The 19,753-nt window shown below is 46.1% G+C and overlaps 5 protein-coding genes across 12 annotated transcripts; 3 read left to right on the top strand and 2 right to left on the bottom strand.

The window, feature by feature from the left end:
- The first annotated feature begins 13 nt into the window (after window positions 1–13).
- On the top strand, window positions 14–4,038 carry LOC117646310 (leucine-rich repeat-containing protein 9-like). The gene is made up of 11 exons (XM_034387171.1): window positions 14–43; window positions 120–400; window positions 482–537; window positions 840–982; window positions 1,062–1,274; window positions 1,952–2,314; window positions 2,379–2,534; window positions 2,926–3,051; window positions 3,136–3,331; window positions 3,483–3,691; window positions 3,763–4,038. The coding sequence occupies exons 1-11, from the start codon at window positions 14–16 to the stop codon at window positions 4,036–4,038; spliced, it is 2,049 nt and encodes a 682-aa protein (XP_034243062.1).
- Window positions 4,039–7,206: 3,168 nt separating this feature from the next.
- On the bottom strand, window positions 7,207–8,912 carry LOC117646320 (post-GPI attachment to proteins factor 2-like). Its single transcript, XM_034387195.1, has 5 exons — window positions 8,550–8,912; window positions 8,096–8,283; window positions 7,761–8,007; window positions 7,456–7,671; window positions 7,207–7,355 (listed from the first exon to the last, which is right to left on the bottom strand). Exons 2-5 carry the CDS (start codon window positions 8,276–8,278, stop codon window positions 7,228–7,230), a joined length of 774 nt encoding a protein of 257 aa, XP_034243086.1. The 5' UTR covers window positions 8,279–8,283; window positions 8,550–8,912; the 3' UTR covers window positions 7,207–7,227.
- Window positions 8,913–9,088: 176 nt separating this feature from the next.
- On the top strand, window positions 9,089–12,386 carry LOC117646322 (40S ribosomal protein S9). Of its 3 annotated transcripts, XR_004587774.1 has the most exons (5): window positions 9,089–9,244; window positions 9,684–9,912; window positions 11,127–11,313; window positions 11,381–11,553; window positions 12,150–12,287. XR_004587774.1 is itself a non-coding variant. In XM_034387196.1 (4 exons), the coding sequence occupies exons 2-4, from the start codon at window positions 9,690–9,692 to the stop codon at window positions 12,328–12,330; spliced, it is 591 nt and encodes a 196-aa protein (XP_034243087.1). In that variant the 5' UTR covers window positions 9,089–9,244; window positions 9,684–9,689; the 3' UTR covers window positions 12,331–12,386. The 3 variants fall into 3 exon arrangements, 2 of the variants coding, with proteins under 2 accessions (XP_034243087.1, XP_034243088.1); XM_034387196.1 differs by lacking the exon at window positions 11,381–11,553 and having other exon boundaries at window positions 12,150–12,386; XM_034387197.1 differs by lacking the exons at window positions 9,089–9,244; window positions 11,381–11,553 and adding an exon at window positions 9,247–9,356 and having other exon boundaries at window positions 12,150–12,386.
- A 214-nt stretch (window positions 12,387–12,600) lies between these two features.
- On the top strand, window positions 12,601–15,806 carry LOC117646315 (hydroxymethylglutaryl-CoA lyase, mitochondrial). Of its 6 annotated transcripts, none has more exons than XM_034387183.1 (7): window positions 12,601–12,827; window positions 13,317–13,442; window positions 13,996–14,165; window positions 14,260–14,383; window positions 14,467–14,679; window positions 14,795–14,983; window positions 15,066–15,804. In XM_034387183.1, exons 2-7 carry the CDS (start codon window positions 13,437–13,439, stop codon window positions 15,291–15,293), a joined length of 930 nt encoding a protein of 309 aa, XP_034243074.1. In that variant the 5' UTR covers window positions 12,601–12,827; window positions 13,317–13,436; the 3' UTR covers window positions 15,294–15,804. The 6 variants fall into 6 exon arrangements, with proteins under 6 accessions (XP_034243074.1, XP_034243072.1, XP_034243077.1 ...); XM_034387186.1 differs by lacking the exon at window positions 12,601–12,827 and adding an exon at window positions 12,878–12,895 and having other exon boundaries at window positions 15,066–15,805; XM_034387184.1 differs by lacking the exon at window positions 12,601–12,827 and adding an exon at window positions 12,949–13,069.
- Window positions 15,807–19,690, bottom strand: LOC117646312 (25S rRNA (cytosine-C(5))-methyltransferase nop2-like). The gene is made up of 11 exons (XM_034387174.1): window positions 19,462–19,690; window positions 19,136–19,300; window positions 18,289–19,015; window positions 18,045–18,212; window positions 17,743–17,938; window positions 17,533–17,661; window positions 17,347–17,446; window positions 17,120–17,259; window positions 16,804–17,016; window positions 16,616–16,728; window positions 15,807–16,533 (listed from the first exon to the last, which is right to left on the bottom strand). Exons 1-11 carry the CDS (start codon window positions 19,559–19,561, stop codon window positions 15,939–15,941), a joined length of 2,646 nt encoding a protein of 881 aa, XP_034243065.1. The 5' UTR covers window positions 19,562–19,690; the 3' UTR covers window positions 15,807–15,938.
- Between the last annotated feature and the right edge of the window lie 63 nt (window positions 19,691–19,753).

The following is a 19,753-nucleotide window of genomic DNA, read 5'->3' as shown; positions in this document are numbered from 1 at the left end:
GCCCTTCAGGACGATGGACGTGCCTGCTCTGGGCGCGGCTGAGGTAGGGTATCGGTGGCCGTAGCCTTGCCGCTAGCGCCCCAAAGTACCAAAGTACCTCTGTTCTTGCCTTGTCGCAGGAGCCGCTGCTGGTGTCCAACTGCCTGGCGCTGGCCGACTCGCAGTGGCTCAGTCGCCGCGCGTCCGCGTCAGGCCGGGGGGACGTACGCCGCCTCGCGCCCCTCGTCAGGCTGAACCGCGGCACCAAGCTCCGCAGGACTCGATGGGGCGCCAAGGCAGGCCGCAGGGCCCCCGCGGGGCAGTGCGGCATGTACCGCGTGCTTGGGCCGCGCCCCGAGATGCTGTTCCTGGTGGAATTCCAGTACGAGAGCCTGGACGACGAGGACAAGCACCTCCACTGGTGGAGGGACGTGCGCGCGCCCGCCGCCGTCAAGCACCCCGTCCTGGACGAGGCGCTGCTGGCGCGCTGCGTGGCGTGCAGCGACTGGGGCCGCCTCACGTCCGTCAACCTGGCCGGCCGCTGCATCAAAGTTCTCGGTGCGGCACCTCTCCAGGACCAAGGACTCGAGGCGCACAGTGGGCCAGAGACCGGTGGAGGCGGCCAAAACTCTAGACGCGTTTTGAGCACCAGAGTCGCTAAACAGGACCCGAATCGAACGTGTGACCCCAGCAATGGATTGCTCTCCGAACGAGGAATCCATTGGTGGGGTCACACGTTCGGTTCGAGGCCTGTTCAGCTACTCTGGAGCTCAAAACGCGTCTAGAGTTTTGGCCGCCTCCACCTGTCTCTGGCCCACTGTAAGCAGGCAACCCAACCTACTCTAGGGTCTGTGATGCAGGAGAGTTGCCTCTGCTGCCCTGCGTGTCTCACTTGGACCTGTCCTACAACCAACTGGCGTCACTGGGGTCCCTGTACGCCTTCCCCAACCTGCGCAGCCTCAACCTGGCCTTCAACAACTTCGTGACGTTGGTCAACATGAGGGTGAGCAAGCCGCAAAGTGCGCGCAGGATGCTTCCCTGGTCGAGTCCTGGGCACCTCGCAGTAAGCAATCGTGTCGTAGAGCCTGCCCGCCCTGGAGAGCCTGAACCTGTCCTGGAACAACATCCGCAACCTGCTGGTGGTGCTCAAGAGCCTGAACAAGCACGCCGCGGCGCTGCGGTGCCTGCAGGTGTGCCACAACCCCGTGGAGGACGTGCTGGTGGGCGCGCACGGCCGCCACCTCGCGGCGCGCTACCTGCCCAGGCTGGCGGCGCTGGACGGCGAGCCCGTGCACGTCGGCCCCGTGTTCCTGCAGCCGCCGGCCCCGTCGACATCCTCGCACGCCGCGCACGCCGCGCCGACGGGGACGGGACCCTCGCGCTCGCGGTCCAGCCACTCGCCGCTGGCCACCTCCACCCACGTCCCCGCGAGGCCCGCGTCGGCCGCCTTCGGGAGGACGGTGTCGGGGAGGTTGTCGCCGTCGCGGCAGAAGGCGGTGGCTCAGCCCCCGCGGCCCCCGGGACCGCCCCCGAGCCACCCTCCGCCGGATCTGCCGACACGGGCCTGCGGGCCCGACGAGCTGCGCCTGCGGTGGCGCGCCGACCGCGGGGACCAGGTACACGCGACAATGTCAATTCGCTATCATTTTGGTCCATCAAATAACCCGCTAGCTCATGTCTCGCTGTGAAGGACTGCGTCGTCGACGGGGTGCACTCGCTGGTGCAGCCTGACCGCTACACTCTGAGCGCCCGAGGCCGCGGCCTGACCCACGTCGTGGACCCAGGGCTGGTGCCGTGGCCTCCCCCCGTGTCGGTGCTGGGGCCCTTGCCGACGACCACGGCCGCCGCGCCGGGGCCTGGGAGCGCCGGGACGGCCTGGCTAGCCGCGACGCGCTGGGCCGACCTCAGCGACAACCTGCTCGGCGAGGCGGGGCTGTCGCAGGCCCTGGCTGCCATGCCGCACCTGCTGCAGCTGGACGCGTCGCGAAACACCCTCGAGACCCTGCCCATGGCGTGCCTGCAACTGTGCCCCGGCCTGCAGCGCGTCGACCTCAGCAGGAACTACCTGCGCGCCTTCCCACTGCTGTCCGGCAGGCCCATGCACCACCTCGTCTTCCTGGACCTGTCGTGCAACCAGCTCTCGTCTCTGTGCGGCGTGGAGGAGATGACGGTTTTGCGCGAGCTGTACCTCGCCAACAACCACATCGGCGCGTTGCAGGACCTGCAGCCCTTGCGCAAGCTGCAGCGCCTCTGCGTGCTGGATTTGACGGGCAACGCCGTCAGCGAAGACGCCAACTTCAAGAAGTTCGTCGTGTTCCACCTTCGCAGCCTAGAGGTCAGCAGCACACTGGGGGTTGTCCGTTTCCCTCTTCAATGGCATGACACTCGGTGTCCTGCAGTGCGTCAACGGCCAGGAGGTGGTCGACGGCGACCTGGTGGCGGCCAGGGAGACGTTCGGCGGCTGCCTGGACCGCGACGCGCTGCTCACTCAGTACACGTGGAGGGACCTGACGCACCTGGTGGAGCTGCACCTCCCCGGCGCCTCGCTACGACAGGTACCGTACCACGAGGGTCTGGGCCGTCTAGGCCGTCTCGGCCGTCGTGGGGTCCAGGACCAGGTCCAGGCTAAGGCTGGTGCTCGCGTCGCGTGGCGGCGCGTGCCGCGTTGCGCAGGGCCGGGACTCTCTGGCGACCACCCTGGCGGGCCGGCGTCCGGCGCGCGGCCCTCTGATGGGGCCGATGGGGCCGCTGGGGCAGCACGAGCTGGCCACTAGGCTGGTGCGGGGCCCGGACACCCCGCCCTAGGTGTCCGAGGCAGGCGGAGGCAGGTCCTAGGGCCTCCTCGCCTTGACGGCCTCGCCTAGGACTACCACAGACCACCTGCGCACGCTGCGCTGCGCTGCGCACCTGCACTCGCTGTGACGCGACTGTTGTTTCGCTTGGAAGGTGGACTTGCCGGGGACGCTGCTCCCCAACCTCGAGGTGCTCGACTTGAGCCACAACGGCCTCTGCTGCCTGTGGGGACTGCAGCACCTGCCTCGCCTGGCCATGCTCGACCTTGGCCACAACCAGGTTGGTTGCAGCATGGTTGCAGCCTGATCCCCGCCACCTCCACCACGGCCGGCTAGGACTAAGGGACTTGTGCGGCGTGTGCAGGTGCGCTCGCTGCGCGGCCCCGAGAGGCCGGGGTGTTCCGGGGACTGCGACGCGGACGACGGGGAGGTGTTCCCCTCGCTGCACACTCTGTACCTGGACCACAACGGGCTGACCAGTCTGCAGTCGCTAGGCCTGGGCAGCGCGACCCGCCTGCGCACCCTGTTCCTGCAGCACAACCAGCTGGACAGTGTGGCAGGTCGAGACTCTCGTCTCGAGAGACGCGCTTTTATCAATTGGCTAGTCATTCCCCGCCTCCCCACGCAGTCCGTCACGCACTGCCCGGGCCGGCGAGGCCGTGGGCGAGGCCCTCCCTGCGGCAACCGTACGGACGCATCGTTCTGGCGCAGATCTCGGCCACGGCGACCTGAGGGGCCTCGTCTTGGACGGCAACCACCTGGACGGGGCCGCGCTCCTGGAGGCGGGTCGGGCGGGCCTGCTGCTGCACGTGCGCGACCTCCACCTCGACGGCAACCACGTGCACGGCCCGCGCGGCCTCGACTTCCTCGCGCGCACCGGCAGCCTGGCGCGTCTGTTCGTCGCCAAGAACAAGCTTGCGGTAGGGAGGGTGGTGGAGGGTTGCCGTGACACGTGAGCCCCGAGTGAGTGTAACTGGTGCCGACCCGCCAGGAGCCCGCCGACCTGGAGCCCCTGCGCCAGGTGCCCCGGCTGCGCGAGCTGTGCCTGCTGGGCAACCCCGTGTGCCTGCGACCGCGGCACTTCGCCCACGTGAGAGAGCTGCTGCCGGACCTGGCCGTCCTCGACGGGCACCCTCTCGGTCACCCTCTGGACCCGCAGCGCTACCTCTGCACCGCCGCCCCCGCGTCGCCCTCCCTCCAGCCCCTCGCCACCTCGCCCTTCGCCGTGACGCCCGTCCTGCCCGTCCCCCCCGTCCCCGTCGGCTAGAGGAAGCTGCAGGAAATGACCGAATACCGAATCGCTTTCATGTGTGTTTATTTCTGTTGCTAACAGTCTTTCTGAAATGGTAAATTATATTTTTATGAGTTGCAACTGCGGTTACATATCAATTTCATCGACAGAACACATCAAAAAATTCCTTACTGGTAGAATGCATAATTTACACATGTTGGATAGATATTATGCAGTGAATATAAGAATCCAACTGCATCAAGTTGGCTGTCAATACTTAAATAAGGAGCATGCCACACAAGCTAACAGTATGTTCTTATTAAAATATTTTCCAAAACTATTTATGTTACCAATTACATTGTATCATATAAGAGTTTCCACCATTCAAAGCTCCCCACTTAAGAGTGAGTATATTGAAGAAGACAATAACTCATATCCCTCTGTAAAAATTACACTTGATACAGTATCGAAATAAAAAACATGGAAGTGGACGCATAAGCATTTGCTCATTCGCATATATTTGTTTTTCCAATTCATGGAAAGTACATGTATGCATGTAAGGAAATCTAAAAAGTACTTACAATCTATTCATATTTTTCAGAAAAAAAGAGAAAAGAAAATTAATACCTTCATACATAATCACACATGCTGATCACATCATAATACTTGGTTGTACATCTTCAACAAAATGTCACCCAAATTTTATACTGGTTGGATGAATAGAATTGGCGTGAATTATCAGGCAGTAATTTTTTAAAATCATGCAATCACAGTACACTTTTAAAAGAGGAAGCAGTACTTGGAGCACAATGGGTTGTTTAACATCTGTGCAGAAGCAGAAACATCAGCTGAGAGCAAAATCTGTTATAATCAGAGAAAGCTGTGAATTTTGCTAGAGAAGGGTTCTTTTTGATATCCTAATAAAACTGGCACAAACATAAAAATGTTACACTTGTAACATAAATTCTGAAACAGTTCAGAATACAGCCACCAGTGTTACAACACAATGGGTCGGTAGATTTCCTAGTCTGAACATGAGTAGGCAACTATTTCCTCAACCATTCCAAACAAATAAACATTTCCATACCTACAAGCTTGACAAGTAAAATGTAAAACAAAAGTTTATCTACATCACTTAGAGGATTCTGTTGTCATGACTTTGGGCAGTAAATTTTGGCAACAGAGAAGCAGTTTGTATAATTTTCTTCAATGCTGTATCTGATGTGCATAAAATGACAAATTCAGTCTTAGGTAAAGGCCAAAACTTCTCCAGATTCCTCTAATGCATTCCATCACCAGAAACCATTATTCCCCTTAAAAAACAAACATTAAAAATGAAAATTTGCTAAAAGATACACGACAAAGGTGAACAATTTTGATTTCCTAGAAATGTATTGGCACATTTGGATGGTCTTGGCATTGGAGTCCACACCTAACAACTACACTCAGCCCTCAGGGAATCTTAAGATTCACACTACCTAGTGAATACAAAAGACTGATGATCAGGTGGTCCATCTCAGATATTTGTATACTGGAGCCACCAGATTAAGATCAAGATACATTCTTTTTATTTTGATGAAGAAACAAACAAACAAAACAAATCAAAATAAAACAAAACAAAACAAAGAAATAAAAAGGAGAACAAAGTCTTAAGCTTTAAGTCTCATTAAATACTTTAGGTTTGGAAGCCAAAATAACTGCAAGTTTCAAGGACACACACTAATTTGACTAGAAGCATCAGCAGATAATAAAAAGAGATACATTGAATTTTTGGCCCCTCTGGGGAGACTATTCTAAATTTTTCACAATTTATACTAAATGCCATAATACTTCCTTAGGTAAGCAACCCACACACCAGCCGAATCCAAAATAAATTTATCTTACACTCTTCCTAAACTTTTTTAGATATTAAAAATGGGATGTTTCACTGACAAAACATGAAAATGGATAATACATTCAATAGTGAAGTGTTCATGGCACAGCCACTAAGATGCTTCACAATTACGACACAAATAATCTATAATACCTAGAAGTTCATAAGTCTCTATTTTATCACAAAATTAATGAAGGAAACAAATTCAAGCACCTCTAGAGTATGACGACTTTGATAAAGTGCGATCAAAAGTGCCAATGCTGAAGTGTGAAATCTGGGCAGGAGCTGGCCTGTTTACTTGAATCATCACTGTGACTAGGTTTGGAACCATTAGAGTCTATGTCTCTCTCGACAGCAGAGGGACTAACACTTGGGAGCAAGTGTGCTACAGGTTTGAGATCTGAAGCAAAATCTTGAGGTAAGAGTATCCATTTAACAAAAGGTGGCTGAAGTTCAGCACCTTTCTCAACAATACAATTACTTGCAGCTACTGCTGTACGATCAACTACAGCTAAGTTTGAGACATTACTGGAAGTCTCAACACCTTCAAAATTTTCTGGAGTAATTCTCCTATCCACCTCTACATCCCTCTCTCTGATGGTGGCAATTTTAGAGGAGATTCTGCATGGTGGCACCCCTTCTGAACACACAGATGATACATTTTTGACAGGCACAGCAACTGAGGGACCAACATCAACCACCACTGACAAACTGTCAGGGGCAGTTACAGACAAATCTTGTTTAGGTGAGACATGACAGGAAGTTGCATTTGGATGAATGTATGCTTCATAATGTGGAACAAGATGTCCAGCCTTTGCAAGGTAGTTGTTCCACTGCTGCTGTTCAACAGCAACCACACGCCTCCGAATCCACTCTGGGTCTTCGGGAATTTCCTCTACAGTAGGTTGATTTGGTAAGGGAGGCGACATCCACACCCCATCAGGGGGATGAAAATCATTAAGCACCTCTGATTGAGAAAAGTTTTGTCCACTAGTCATAAGCACAGGATAAGTGTCCTCTGTCACATATGTACGTGGATCCTTAATTGGTATGTCTGTTGTTGTAATTGTGGAACCTGGAGGTCCACCGCAACAGCACGATATTCGACATGAATCAATATTGCCGAGTATCATGTGCTGTGTGCGTAGGCGAGACGGCACTTGATTCTGCAGTTGAGGCTTTATCCATGATACTGATGACTCTGCAAAGCCTGAGTCTTCAGTAGATATACTTTCAGCCTCTGTGCGTTCACTGGAGGTGGACGAGTCAGTTTGCACTGAGTCTGACACCCCACTTGCCGTCTCACCTGGGTCACATCGTTATTGGATGTGATCCCCTACTTGTAGTGCTCGTCATCTGAGATGAATGCCCCGAGGGCCGACAAGAAGTATGCAGCCATTGAAATCCCAGTATGCTGTCATGTGGAATGCCATGTTAGTGAGGACAACCACATACTCGGAAAGAGCAAAGAGTGTGTAAACTGCAAGGCAAAAAGATAAGAGAATTGCTTACGTTTAATTCAAGGAGACGAGGGGAAAAATGTAAAAATAACAGAAATTTAATGGATGCAAATGGCTTACCTCCTGGTTCGCAATAGCTGTTGTGCCTCATAAAAAAATATACTGCCAAGAGAGAAAATGAAATGTTTAAAGTTAAGAGTCTCCACTTCACTTTAAGAGACTTCTTATCCAATTCATCAGGAGGCATTGATCTTGTACGAGAGACCAGTACACATGTGAGCACCATGTAAAGCTCGGAAGAAATTAGAAATATTATGAAGAGTTTCTCATGGGCAGCTAAAACATACAAAAGGAAAAAAAAAAAAAATTCAGGACACCTGCTTTGCAATAATTTGATTAACAAAATCCAATTTCGTTTTACTTACGGTAGTTGTCACTTGATGAAACAAAAGTAAGACCAACAAGAGCTAGATTCTCAATAACTGTCAGCCAGCAAGCAGCCGCCGCCAAAAAGTGAGCCCATTTATATAAGACTGCTCTGTAGAAGCTGTAATATTTTGAGGCAACCAATAACCGTGGAAGTGCATGAGTGCCAATCGCTGTTCTCCAAACATCTCTTTGAGGGCTAAAATTGCCAATTGCAGCAGAAATAGAAGGCAAATAATTGTCAACCTGGAAAAAGACAAAAATTAAGGCTCAGGCTAAAGGAGACTTTAAGTACAATTTATGGATTCAAGAAAAAATAATTCAGTTATCTTACCTTACAATGAGTAAAAGTTGCTTTCTCAAAGTTGAAGAACACAGACCAAATCACACAAAATATGAAAGAAAAGAGAGGTAGGCTGACTGTTACCCATGCCAGCTTTCCAAAGGGTATTCTCAACCAGGACACCTGGCGTTTGTCCTGGGCCAAAGGCAGATATCCAGAGAGAGCATTCATCATAGAACCTGGAATCAATGAAAGTTGTGTTACAAGATCATCTGTAGAAGTGGGAAAAATGGAGTGATTGAAAATAAAAGTAGGCAGAATCAAAAACAGGAGGGTGGAAAAAAGAAAACTAGCAAATAGACGCAATTAATGTACAATCAAATGCATGAAAAAATTAACAAGTAAGAAAGATAAATATGCAGCAAAGAGTATGTATGATTTCAAAGGGCTTTCTTGACCTGGAAGTAAATGAATGGGAAAAAGTTTTTATTATAAACAATCTCACCTTAAATACTGGTCTCTGTTAAAGTATTACTTCGGACGATATGAGAGCTACCAAATCATGGCCATGATCAAGTTGAAATCAAGGAATGTAGTAAACAAACGTATTCGATCTTGGAAAAAATACGATCGTGGCAAAAATTTGACGTTTCATTCTCTCTCTCATTTCTCACATCCAGGACCAGGAATTGTTCCACTGTCACAAATGGGTTCTCAGGTGACAAACGTAAATATAGTTTTGTACTGGAACACGATTCGGAATTGGCAACGTCAGCAATTACATGAAAAAGTAAATTTTACTCTGTTTTGTTATCTAGTCGCTGTCACTAAAAGCACTACTCTTCTGCTGGGCACAGCCCTCGCGAAAATTCATTTGACAAATCGGTGTGATTCCCCGCTTGGCTTTCCCCTGCTCTTCTTTCATAGTGTGGGATAGAACAAGACTCTCTGATGTGTACTTGTTTACGCCAGAAAATTATTTGATATTGCTAAAAAAAATAGTCTTTGGCTTAGTTAGTTCGAAATCACCACATTTTGTGGCCAACCACAAATCCAGCAGATTGTCGATGTTGGTAGCTCGGATAAAGAGGGAGGAGAGGCCGGTGGTGGGGGTACTTGTGATTTCCGGCTCCGGTTCAAGCGGCGAGTGACCGCTCTGCATTCTTCCATTTTGGTGGGCCGAGGCGTCGGACGCGCACGGTGAGTGTCGAAAAGAAATTTAGCGTTAACTGCGCATTGAGAACACAGTTGCTCCTGGAGTCTTACTCGTTAGCTTTCTTGTTCGCTCCCCCCATCCTGCGTACTATGTAAGGTTCGTTTGAGATTCGCTTTCTTCGGTTTTTCAAGTCCGGTAGTTTGCCGTCCACGTTGCACTGTAAAACGTGGTCGTTTTGTATCCGCGTTGCATCTTTCTCTGGTTTCGGAGTCCTTCATTCCGTGTTCTCAACTTCAGCCCCCTGTTTCACTGCGTCGAATCTATCCGTCAAACGTTTGGTTCTTGTGACCAGTAGTCTGCGAGTGACACGCACGTTCGAACATAACCTTACCAGACTTCGGCCATGCCGTCCGTTGTGACTAGGTTAAGCACTCGTCGCGCAGGCGTCTTTGGAGGTCTAACGTTCTCCCTTGTCTTTTGCAGGCCAAGATGGTGAACAACAGAATACCGAAGGTCATTAGTAAGACCTACGTCACCCCCAGGAGACCCTATGAGAAGGCTCGCCTTGATCAGGAGTTGAAGATCATCGGCGAGTATGGTCTGAAGAACAAGAGGGAAGTATGGAGGGTCAAGTACACCCTCGCCAAGATCCGTAAAGCCGCCCGTGAGCTCCTGACTCTCGAAGAGAAAGATCAGCGTCGCCTGTTCGAAGGTATGTACAGCTCCTCGGTGTCCCGTACCTCTTCCAGTACATCATGTGCCTTGCCGCAGTCTACTTTGTGGCTGGTCTTGTGCCTCCTGCTCTGTGGACGAGGACGGTATTGGCTGTACAGATGGAAGTAGATCAAACGTACCCCTCCTGAAACGCTGCCTTGGGACCTCTATCTTTATGTCTGATTCTGGCATGCTAAAGTTGTGGGTACTACACTCAGTTTCATTGTGATTGCATTTTGTCTCTACTAAGACAAGTAGCTTTCATCCAAATAGGACAAGCCTGATGTTCGACTTCTTCCATGTGATGAATTTATTTTTAATATAATCTGACACCTCTTGTCTGAATTGTATGTGTGGTTATTTAACTTCTGAGCAAAATGGTTGAAGTAATTTAACATTTCTACATTCGCTTAGGCTATTGACTGGTATGTTCTTCGGTCAGTGTTAGCCTTCAAAGTTGTTTTTTTTGTTTGTTTACTGCTGATTTCCTTTTATGATGTTAATCATAAAATTTCTTTTCTGACACCTATTCTGAACAGCTGTGTCGAGTTCCTAGTTTCTGAAAAAGGAAATGGTATCCAAATTCCTAAAGTTAACACTGACCCTGTTGTACTCATTAAATTTCTTTGCGTGTGTCGGCATGGGTAGCCTTGATCTAAATGTTATATAACTCCAAGTGACTTCTTCCTTGTGATGAGTCTATTCATAAATTTATCTGACACCTCTTGTCTGAATTGTTTGTGTGGTTAATTGACTTCTGATTTTATTGGTTGGAGAAGTCTGAGCGGTCTAATTTGTTTTGCAGTATACTATTTTCTGGCGTGGTTAGATTCCTGCTTATTTTGAGTTCAGTCTTCCAGTACACCATGTGCCTTACTGCAGCTTTTCTTGTGGCTGGCCTTGTGCCTCCTGCTTTTAGAGCTAGGACAGTATTGGCTGTACTTATGGAAGTAGACTAATAATGCCCTTCCTGATATGCGGCCGCAGGACCTCTATCTTTATGTCTAGTGGTGGCATGCGAAAGTTAGGCCATGACAACATTTTCTTATTTCCTTTTATGATGTGAAACAAAAGCAAATTCTTTTCTGACACCTATTCTGAACTGCTGTGTTGTGTAAAGTTTCTGAAAGGAAATTCTTATTGTACTGAATAAGTCGCTAGTCCTGTGCGGTCTGGCTCCTGGCCCTTTTCTTATTTCTTTCTTTCTTTCAGGTAATGCACTTCTCCGTCGTCTGGTCCGTATTGGTGTGCTGGATGAGGGCCGTATGAAGCTTGATTACGTCCTTGGTCTCAAGATCGAAGATTTCCTTGAAAGGCGTCTGCAGACCCAGGTCTTCAAGCTTGGACTTGCCAAGTCCATCCACCATGCCCGTGTCCTGATCCGTCAAAGACACATCAGGTATGTTCATGATGTATCTGTTTGACTAACTGCTGAGCTTGTTGTCTCATGGCTGTGATGTTCTCAGGGTGGTTCCGAGGTGAAATGCTTCCTAGCCATTGATCACTTTCTCACAGGCCACTTGAGTGGAGCGTGCTCCCTCAATGCCTTGTTTCTGGCAACTGCTTCATTTTCAGCTAGGCCACTTGGGTAGAGCTTGCTCTTCCAATGCCTATCATACTGATTAAGGACAAGCTGAAGGTATGAGCACAGCTGAGCTTGTGAACGTCACATGATGGACTATCCACCAAGACCATGCCATGTCCGTGGCGTGTGCAAGATATAATCTGTTTGTAGCTCTTAATTGTTGGGGCAAGTTAGTTTCTTTGTTTTCGTCTCTGTCTAATTCATGGGCAGAAGAACGCATTTGATATGTTTGACCATCTTCCTGAAGATCTGGGCAAGAGAGATCAGTCTTACTGAGCGTCTCTAATCCTTCAGGGGAGATTGAATTCTGTGTGTTAATCCCAGCTTCGATATTATATCAAGGCTGATTCAATCATAGATACACTGTAATGTGGCATGTACTGTTAGTGTGACCAGTCAATTGGTATTTGTTAGGGTTTTGAATTTTCTCCTCTTGAATTGGGCAAGGGATGTCAGTATCCAGCTGAGCGTCTCTAATCCTCGAGGGGAGAGCAAGTTCTGTGTGTTAATCCCAGCTTGGATATTATATCTAGGCTGATTCAATCATAGATACAATCAAATGCTATCAAGCGGGAATGAGAAGTTTAGCAAATTAGAAGTGGTTAACAAGTTCCTGGTAATTTATTTCTTTTCCTTGTTTTTGTGTGCAGGGTCCGCAAACAGGTGGTCAACATCCCCAGTTTCGTTGTGCGACTAGACTCCCAGAAGCACATCGACTTCTCCCTCAAGTCGCCCTTCGGTGGTGGCAGGCCCGGCCGTGTCAAGAGGAAGAACCTGAAGAAGGCAGCCGGCGGTGGTGGTGGCGGCGGCGGCGATGACGAGGAGGATTAAGCTGTATAATGGGACATTCTTGTCCCACTGTAAATTAAATCCTTTCTTGTACCAAATTTCTGGTATTATTGTTACCCAAACCTCATCTCCTTTCCCACATTCAATTGGCACACATGTCAGTCCTCAAAAGCTGAGGTGTTGAAAGTCCCTTTCACTCCCACGCCCCTGTTTACACATGTGCCGCTCCCATGCGTCACGGAAAACTACAAGAGCCGCCAGAAAGTCTTATCTTTTTTGTTTATTTTTTTTTTCAACTTTTTTGCTCAAACCGGTTGGCATCCCTGCCGTGGCTGGCAGGCTATTTACTTTTTGTCTTTGTCATGAGGTTAGCACGTCTCTTCCTGGCTGCTGCGGGAGGTATACTCCGCTGATAATTGATCGCTCGGCACTGTTCGGTACTGAGGAATTGCGCCTGGTCGTGTGGCCAGCCGTAGTCTGCAATGTTTTCTTGCTGTGCGAGAAGTCTGGTCCGCTGTCGAGTGTTTTATAGGACATTTGTAAGTTGATGAACGGTCTCAGTCGGCCGTGGTTGTGAAATGTCAACTAGACTCGCTGCGGTGCGATTGTGCGTAGTGTAATGAGGTTATGCACCTGTGATTGTGGTGAATATGACGAGGCAAATTTCCTTATCTCGATCTCAGGATCCGTTGTTTTTGTCATTACCATAACCTCTTTAGTACATTATCGGTACCGATAGAAAGAACTTGACCAGACTTAACGCGCTCGCCGAATGTCATGAGTATTTCAAAACAAAATACCTTTAACAGACCATTGGGTTTAGATTTCAACCAAACTTTGTCTCAATGCTGGGGTTATGCCATCCTTGCTTCATGTCTATTTCATATGAGGAGTAGGAAGTTCTACAAATGAGGGTAGATATTTGAGTATCAGCTGTCAGGCTAATGGGTAGCGTAGGCATATCTACCATTTAACAATCTGACTTGTCGTAGTTATTTATTGACAGTTCCTGTTATTTGTTTTCACAGTAGCAGCGTTAAAGCTGAAGGCAGCCAGGAGCTGCTTCCTTCCCTGGTCTGATTCATTGACAGAATTATGCCATGTCTGACCTGAGCAGGTGGTCATAAAAAGCTCAGAACACATTTACAATGAAGGTATATTTCTTTTCCCATTCCCATCGTTCTACCTTTTCTCCCGCCTCTTCTTTTTATTTTCTTCTAAACTTGAAGCATCTGAATTAACATTTTGAAAAGAGTGGTAGATGTTTGTCTCAAATTGTAGAGCACTAGTGACTTTGTTTGTGCTTGCACAATTAGATTGCATGGAACTGAACTGCACATTCTTTTCCATTTGGTATTGAGCCAGCTGATATCTCTTCAAGTGCCTCTTGATTTCCTTCTTCTCATGTGGTGTAGATGTGAATTCCTATCAATGCTTAAAACGTCTTTTTTCTGTCCCTGTTTTTTACCCAACTATAGCATTAGCTGTGTGTTATGCTATGTAACAATCTGCTTTTGCACGTTAATGGTGTATGGAATAGCGCAGGCTGAAAAGAAAAGGTCAAGTCAAAAATGTGTGATTTTTTTTTTAATTTTTAGTGTAAAAGTACTATTTTTCTTCTTTTTTTTCACAATAATATTTTGCTTTTGCTCTTTCTATTTTCATTTTCATTGTTTTGTGCTCTTATTTTTTTTTCTTGGTCACTAGGCAAATCAAGGAGTCATTGGTGATGGCACTTACCCACAGTTTGTGAAAATTGTGGAAGTTGGCCCCCGAGATGGTCTTCAAAATGAGCCAGTGAAGGTCCCTACCAATGTGAAAGTTGAACTTATAAATCGTCTCGTTGCCGCAGGTTTGTGCACTGTGGAGGCCACAAGGTGCGTACAGATCTTCTCTTTGCTTGCACTTTATCTACTAAATGAGGGCTATGAGTCCAGTGCTTTTTATTTAATTAAAATTGAAACTTTTCAGTTTTGTTTCTCCTAAATGGGTTCCTCAGCTAGCTGATGGCGCAGAGGTTTTGAGAAGCATTGACCGTAAGCCTGGGATCAGGTATCCTGTTCTTGTGCCAAACTTGAAGGGTTTAAATGCTGCGGTGGGTTTTATTTCTGTTTGGCAACTTGACCTTTATCATGGTTTTCATTAATAATTTTAATTGATCCAAGTTTATTTTTTTAGATTAATGCTGGTGCTGAAGAAATTGCTGTTTTTGGAGCAGCATCAGAATCATTTAGCCTTAAGAACATAAACTGCTCAATAGATGAAAGCTTGTTACGCTTCTCAGATGTAATCAAAGAAGCTTTAAGCCATGGCATACGAGTTAGAGGATATGTATCTTGTGTGCTTGGTTGTCCATATGAAGGTAAAATTAATCCTCACAAAGTTGCCAAGGTAAGATGATAGGAAACCAATCCTTTTTCTTTGTATGTAAGATGGTTTTATTTTTTACATTATGCCTAGATAAAATACCTCAAGTGTTTTTTTTTCTGTTTCTAATTTTTTTAAGGTGGCCAGTGCTATGATTGATATGGGATGTTATGAAATTTCACTTGGTGATACTATTGGCGTGGGCACTCCAGGTGAAATGGACACCATGCTAACTGAAGTGACGAGGCTTATTCCTGTATCCAATCTTGCAGTTCACTGCCACAACACATATGGCCAAGCATTGGCCAATATCTTAATGGCTTTGCAGGTAGAGAAACATTCAACATCATGATAAACTTCTTTTGAATTCGTGTTGATGCAAGTTAAAATTATTACCTTTCTTTTTTCAGCATGGTGTGTCAGTTGTAGATTCCTCTGTTGCTGGTTTAGGAGGATGTCCTTATGCCAAAGGAGCCTCAGGCAATGTGGCCACAGAGGATGTTGTTTACATGTTACACGGCATGGGCATTGAAACTGGTGTTGATTTGGAAAAACTCATAGAAGTAGGAAATTATATCTCCACATTTTTGAATAGACCCACTGCCTCCAAGGTGGCATGTGCCTTGAGCAAACTCTGAGACAGGCCTGTCTCACCAAGCAAATCTGGTGAGACAGCCCTCCCCAAAGTAGCTGTGGCATCTGCCAACTGCGGTTTGGATGAAGATGCTTTATCCGTTAAAACTCTGTTAAAAAGCGGCTGTGATGTCTTTTCGTTAACAGAAGAGATAGAAAAAGAATCTAATCAGGTCATCAAATCTCCAGATGTGGCACAAGAGGGTCTAATTGGTGGTGGCGATGATAGTCATATCAACCAAACTAGAGATCCCCTTTATCCACCAAGATGGTCACTCTCTCAGTGTCGAGATGTGGGCTGTTGTGTTGCATAATTGTCATTTATTTCCTTGGTTTTACTTGGAAGGGTGGGGTAAGTCAACATTCCTTGTTATGGGCTGTGTATTTTGTATGTTCTGTGAGCTACATGGTTATGTGTTCTTAATTTATTTTTTTGCTAGGCTATGGAATTGTTAAATTATTGTATGGTTTGTTTTACTTTGTTAGTGGTATATTTAATTAAATATTGACCAAGGCACTGTCAAGAATATGAAATATATCTCGCAATATCAAAACAAATTAACAAAAATGTGTATTTCATTGTATACAATACCCTGCACTTCACAGAATGGGGTACAAGACTGTCAAATTATTTTTTGATTAGTTATGCTTTATACATGTTTTCTTGCCTTCTTTTTGGGTGATTTTGTTTCACTGACTGAACCAGAATTCTTCCTCTTACCCTTTGATGCTACACCATTTGCTATTACCTTAGAAGCATTACCATTTGATTTTTTGGAAAGTAGAACATTTCTATCATTTCCATTGGCTTTATTTTTGTTGCCCTTAGGACCTTTACTTTGAGATGGTGAAACTGAACTCTCAGATCCTCCATTATTTCCACTACTTTCCTTTTTCTTTTTGGGCTTTTTTATTTTTTTCTCAGTGGGTGACGACTTTTCTTCGACCTGGGAGTTATCACTGGTTGCAGTCTTTTTCTTTGCATTCTTCTTGGCTTTTTTCTTTAGATTCTTTTTCTTCTTTGAACTTGTAGTACCTGGAGCTTCATCCTCTTTAACATCAGATGTAACAGTTTCTTTCTCAATAGCATCTACTTGATAAACACCACTGTCCTCCTCATTTGCATCAATATCTACTGTCTTCGGCAAGGAGTTGCTTATCTTTTGAAGTTTGGCCACAAAGAAACCATCCATGTTGTGAGTATGTGGATAGAATCGCCGGGTCAACTTTAATGAAGGGTGGAACCTGCAAATGAAGCCATTGAATGTTAATATAACTTCTGAGAAAACATTTTAAAAATGAAATACCTATATCTGTTGGAACTCACCTTAATTGTCTAAATTTAGTAAAACCCTCTGATCCAAAATCCAAACCAGTGGGCACAAGACGAACAGCACGTTTTTTCAGTGCATAATCAATAACCCACTCATTCTCTTCAACCTACAAGACAAATCATTTATGAAGCTAAAAATTAATTAAAAAGTGTTGATGATAGTACATTAAAATGTTACTCACCAAGACTGAACAGGTAGAATAAACTAGGTAGCCTCCAGTGGAAGAACGTGCATTTAATGCATCAATAGCTGCAAGAAGAAGTTCCCTTTGCAACGTACAACATCTCTGAATGTCAATTTCATCTTTATTAGATTTGACACTTGGATCTTTTGAAACAACGCCCGTTCCTGTGCATGGTGCATCTAAGAGAACTCTGTCAAAGCCTTTCAGCACCTACAGAAATAAATTCTTTATTATGAAATGAACTGTCACATCATAATATAACTAATAAAAGATCAAAGGTTGTTAGCATCTAAAATTCTTCAAGAGTACATACATTTGTGATTTTTCGCCCATCATAACAGGTGACAACACTATTGACAATACCAAGACGATGGAAATTTCCAACAATAGCTTTTGTGCGGTCGCGATTTGCATCATTTGCAAATAATACTCCAGTATTTTTCATAACAGCAGCTGAGAGGAAGTATAAAAAGTTAACTTAACTCAACAATATAAGGGATAAATAGGTGTTAAAATTACTGTTGTCAATGAAAGACAAACCTATGTGTGAGGCTTTGCCGCCTGGAGCAGCAGCCATGTCCAGAATTCGTTCTTTTTCCTGAGGTGCAAGGGCCATCACAGGAAGCAAACTTGAAGCACCCTAAAATTGAATTCACAATAAGATAAGGCAAATGAGAAGAAAAAGAAAAAAACAGATAAAATAGAAAAATATTTGACAGTACTTACTTGAATAATGTAGTGGCCTGCCAAGTATTCAGGTGTAGCACCGATTGGTACTTGAGAAGAATAAACTACAAGCCCTACTTTAGTCCACTCACCTAAAGGGTCTAGGTTTACTCCACGATTAATTAAAGCCTGAATTGAAAAATCACAATTATGCACAGTACGTAAACAGAGAGCAAATACCACACAAAGCCAGTGAGTAGAGGGCCTCACCTGAGCAACATCTTTTCTCCTGGCCTTCAAGCTGTTGACTCGTATAGTCAGTGGCCTTTGAACCTCACTTGCTTCCAGAAATTCTAACAACTCAGATAGTTGGAAAACTTGCATTAACTTTTCCATCAGGAAGTCATTGTAACTGTAGTATGTGCAAAGATCATGCCGCAGAAGGTCTACATAGTCACTGCGGGACCTAGATAAACAAAAGAAACAACCAAAAAATTAATGTCCAAGAGACATTAAAGACACTCAGACAAACCAAGATACAGTGCAATGGAGGAGAAAAAACTGACACATACCTGCCAGGTTCGTGCAGTTTCTTGAAGTCATTAAGTACAATAATGACATCCTTCATTCGCTGCTGAACATCTTGCAGGTCCTGGGGTTTCTTAACTTCCTCCTCAGAAGGGAATGCAAAAACATCATGACTAGCCACATTAAGCTGAAGCTCTTCTTCTGCCAATTTGCTGGATAAAGGGGAAATAAATGATTAAATTGTGCAGTTACAAAATAAGTTTGAAAGAGCATGAAATGGAAACTAACTCATCACGCTTTTGCTTCTTCCTCAATTTCTTAGCTTGTTTTTCAATAGGTAGCATATCTTCATCACTTTCTTCATTGTCATCTGAGTCATCATTCTCATCATCCGAGTCTTTGTCAGAGTTATCATCCGAGTCTTTGTCAGAGTTATCAGAGTCTCCTCCAAAGTCGTCATCATCATCCTCATCTGAGTCATCTGAATCCATGTTAAGACTTTGAACTGTCACTGATTCACCCTTGCCAGGTTTCCACTTTTTAGGTACAGTTATGCTGGTTTCCTTATCGTCACTATCACCACTTTCAACTTCTTCATCACCCTCCATTTCATCACTGTCTGCTTCACTCTCTTCTTCTTCCTCACCGTCACTGTCTGCTGCACTCTCTTCTTCTTCACCATCACTGTCTGCATCACTCTCTTCTTCTTCATCATCATCACTGTCTGCATCACTCTCTTCTTCACTGTCGTCATCATCACTACCTTCCTGATCATGCAGCTTTGGAACTTTAGCACCTTTCTTCAAAACAGGTTTCAGCCAAGAGCTATTGTCATCAGTGAATCCAACAACATTGTTGCCTTCATCATCGGACTCATCATCCGATTCTTCCTCCTCTTCCTGGTCATCCTCCTCACTTTCTTCCTCCTCTTCCGATGAAGATTGATACTTCCGGCCTTTCTGGGCCTTGGGCGGAGGCTGTTTGGATCCCTTTTGTTGAAGGGCAACACTCTTGGCTGGAAAAAAAGGAAAAATAAGATTCAGAACAGGAAGAGGAAGAAATAAAAGCTGCAGCATGAAAGGACAAATTTAACTCAGTTAACGGCAGTATCAATCAAGTGCGCAGTGAAACTCACCCTTGGCTGCCAGCTCCTCTTTCATCTGTTTGTTTTTAAGCTCTCTCTTTTTCTGGGCTTCAATACGGTGAGCCTCAGCCTGTTCAGCCTTGAGCTTCTCTTGAATGTTCCGTTTTCTCATCCGTGCAAGTGGGCGCCGAGTAAGTTTCTTATCTGAATTTACACCTAAGGGACATGAATGAAAACAAGATGATTTTACTACTAATAAATCGAAGAGAAATCAAAAATTTAGAAAAAGTTCATACATTTAGTAGCAGTTCCACTCTAGTTTAACATTCAGAGAAAATATAATTTCAGAGTAAATTTCAACTTAACCTAGCACATACCGACTGGCACAGAAATCTCTGGCTCGCCTTGCTTTCTGGCTTTGCGGCCCGGGCCCTTCTTCTTGTAATCGGGGTCGGCGAATTTGGCTTTTCGGCCCATGGCGAATCGAGTGAAATGTCACGGATACAGTTCAATCTTCCAAATTAGCGGCATGTATAACGACACACGTGCACCAGACAACGCACACACGTTGTTGTTTGCTCTGCAGTTGTTGTTGTTGTTTGTGTTTGCGAAGACAGGGGAGAAATGGTGTGACGCTGTGCCAACTCTCCGGACTCCGAATGCCAGTTT

The sequence above is a fragment of the Thrips palmi genome, unplaced genomic scaffold (genome assembly GCF_012932325.1).
Source record: "Thrips palmi isolate BJ-2018 unplaced genomic scaffold, TpBJ-2018v1 HiC_scaffold_19, whole genome shotgun sequence".
Lineage (NCBI taxonomy): Eukaryota > Metazoa > Arthropoda > Insecta > Thysanoptera > Thripidae > Thrips > Thrips palmi.
Note: the sequence above shows the minus strand (reverse complement) of the source record. Positions and strands in the feature narration are given on the sequence as shown.

Excerpts from the sequence above, each read along its gene's own strand:
- LOC117646320 (XM_034387195.1), bottom strand. The coding sequence starts at position 8,278 with ATGATGAATGCTCTCTCTGGATATCTGCCTTTGGCCCAGGACAAACGC. Across the intron at positions 8,008-8,095 it reads CAACTTTTACTCATTGTAAG|GTTGACAATTATTTGCCTTC; the intron begins GTAAGATAACTG and ends GTCTTTTTCCAG. Across the intron at positions 7,672-7,760 it reads TTCATCAAGTGACAACTACC|CTGCCCATGAGAAACTCTTC; the intron begins GTAAGTAAAACG and ends TGTATGTTTTAG.
- LOC117646322 (XM_034387196.1), top strand. The coding sequence starts at position 9,690 with ATGGTGAACAACAGAATACCGAAGGTCATTAGTAAGACCTACGTCACC. Across the intron at positions 9,913-11,126 it reads TCAGCGTCGCCTGTTCGAAG|GTAATGCACTTCTCCGTCGT; the intron begins GTATGTACAGCT and ends TCTTTCTTTCAG. Across the intron at positions 11,314-12,149 it reads ATCCGTCAAAGACACATCAG|GGTCCGCAAACAGGTGGTCA; the intron begins GTATGTTCATGA and ends TTTTGTGTGCAG.
- LOC117646312 (XM_034387174.1), bottom strand. The coding sequence starts at position 19,561 with ATGGGCCGAAAAGCCAAATTCGCCGACCCCGATTACAAGAAGAAGGGC. Across the intron at positions 17,017-17,119 it reads ATGGGCGAAAAATCACAAAT|GTGCTGAAAGGCTTTGACAG; the intron begins GTATGTACTCTT and ends TTATTTCTGTAG. Across the intron at positions 16,729-16,803 it reads ATTCTACCTGTTCAGTCTTG|GTTGAAGAGAATGAGTGGGT; the intron begins GTGAGTAACATT and ends TTTGTCTTGTAG.
- LOC117646310 (XM_034387171.1), top strand. The coding sequence starts at position 14 with ATGGACGTGCCTGCTCTGGGCGCGGCTGAG. Across the intron at positions 2,535-2,925 it reads CCGGCGCCTCGCTACGACAG|GTGGACTTGCCGGGGACGCT; the intron begins GTACCGTACCAC and ends TTCGCTTGGAAG. Across the intron at positions 3,332-3,482 it reads CCAGCTGGACAGTGTGGCAG|ATCTCGGCCACGGCGACCTG; the intron begins GTCGAGACTCTC and ends GTTCTGGCGCAG.
- LOC117646315 (XM_034387181.1), top strand. The coding sequence starts at position 12,771 with ATGTTTTCTTGCTGTGCGAGAAGTCTGGTCCGCTGTCGAGTGTTTTAT. Across the intron at positions 14,680-14,794 it reads ATCCTCACAAAGTTGCCAAG|GTGGCCAGTGCTATGATTGA; the intron begins GTAAGATGATAG and ends AATTTTTTTAAG. Across the intron at positions 14,984-15,065 it reads ATATCTTAATGGCTTTGCAG|CATGGTGTGTCAGTTGTAGA; the intron begins GTAGAGAAACAT and ends TTCTTTTTTCAG.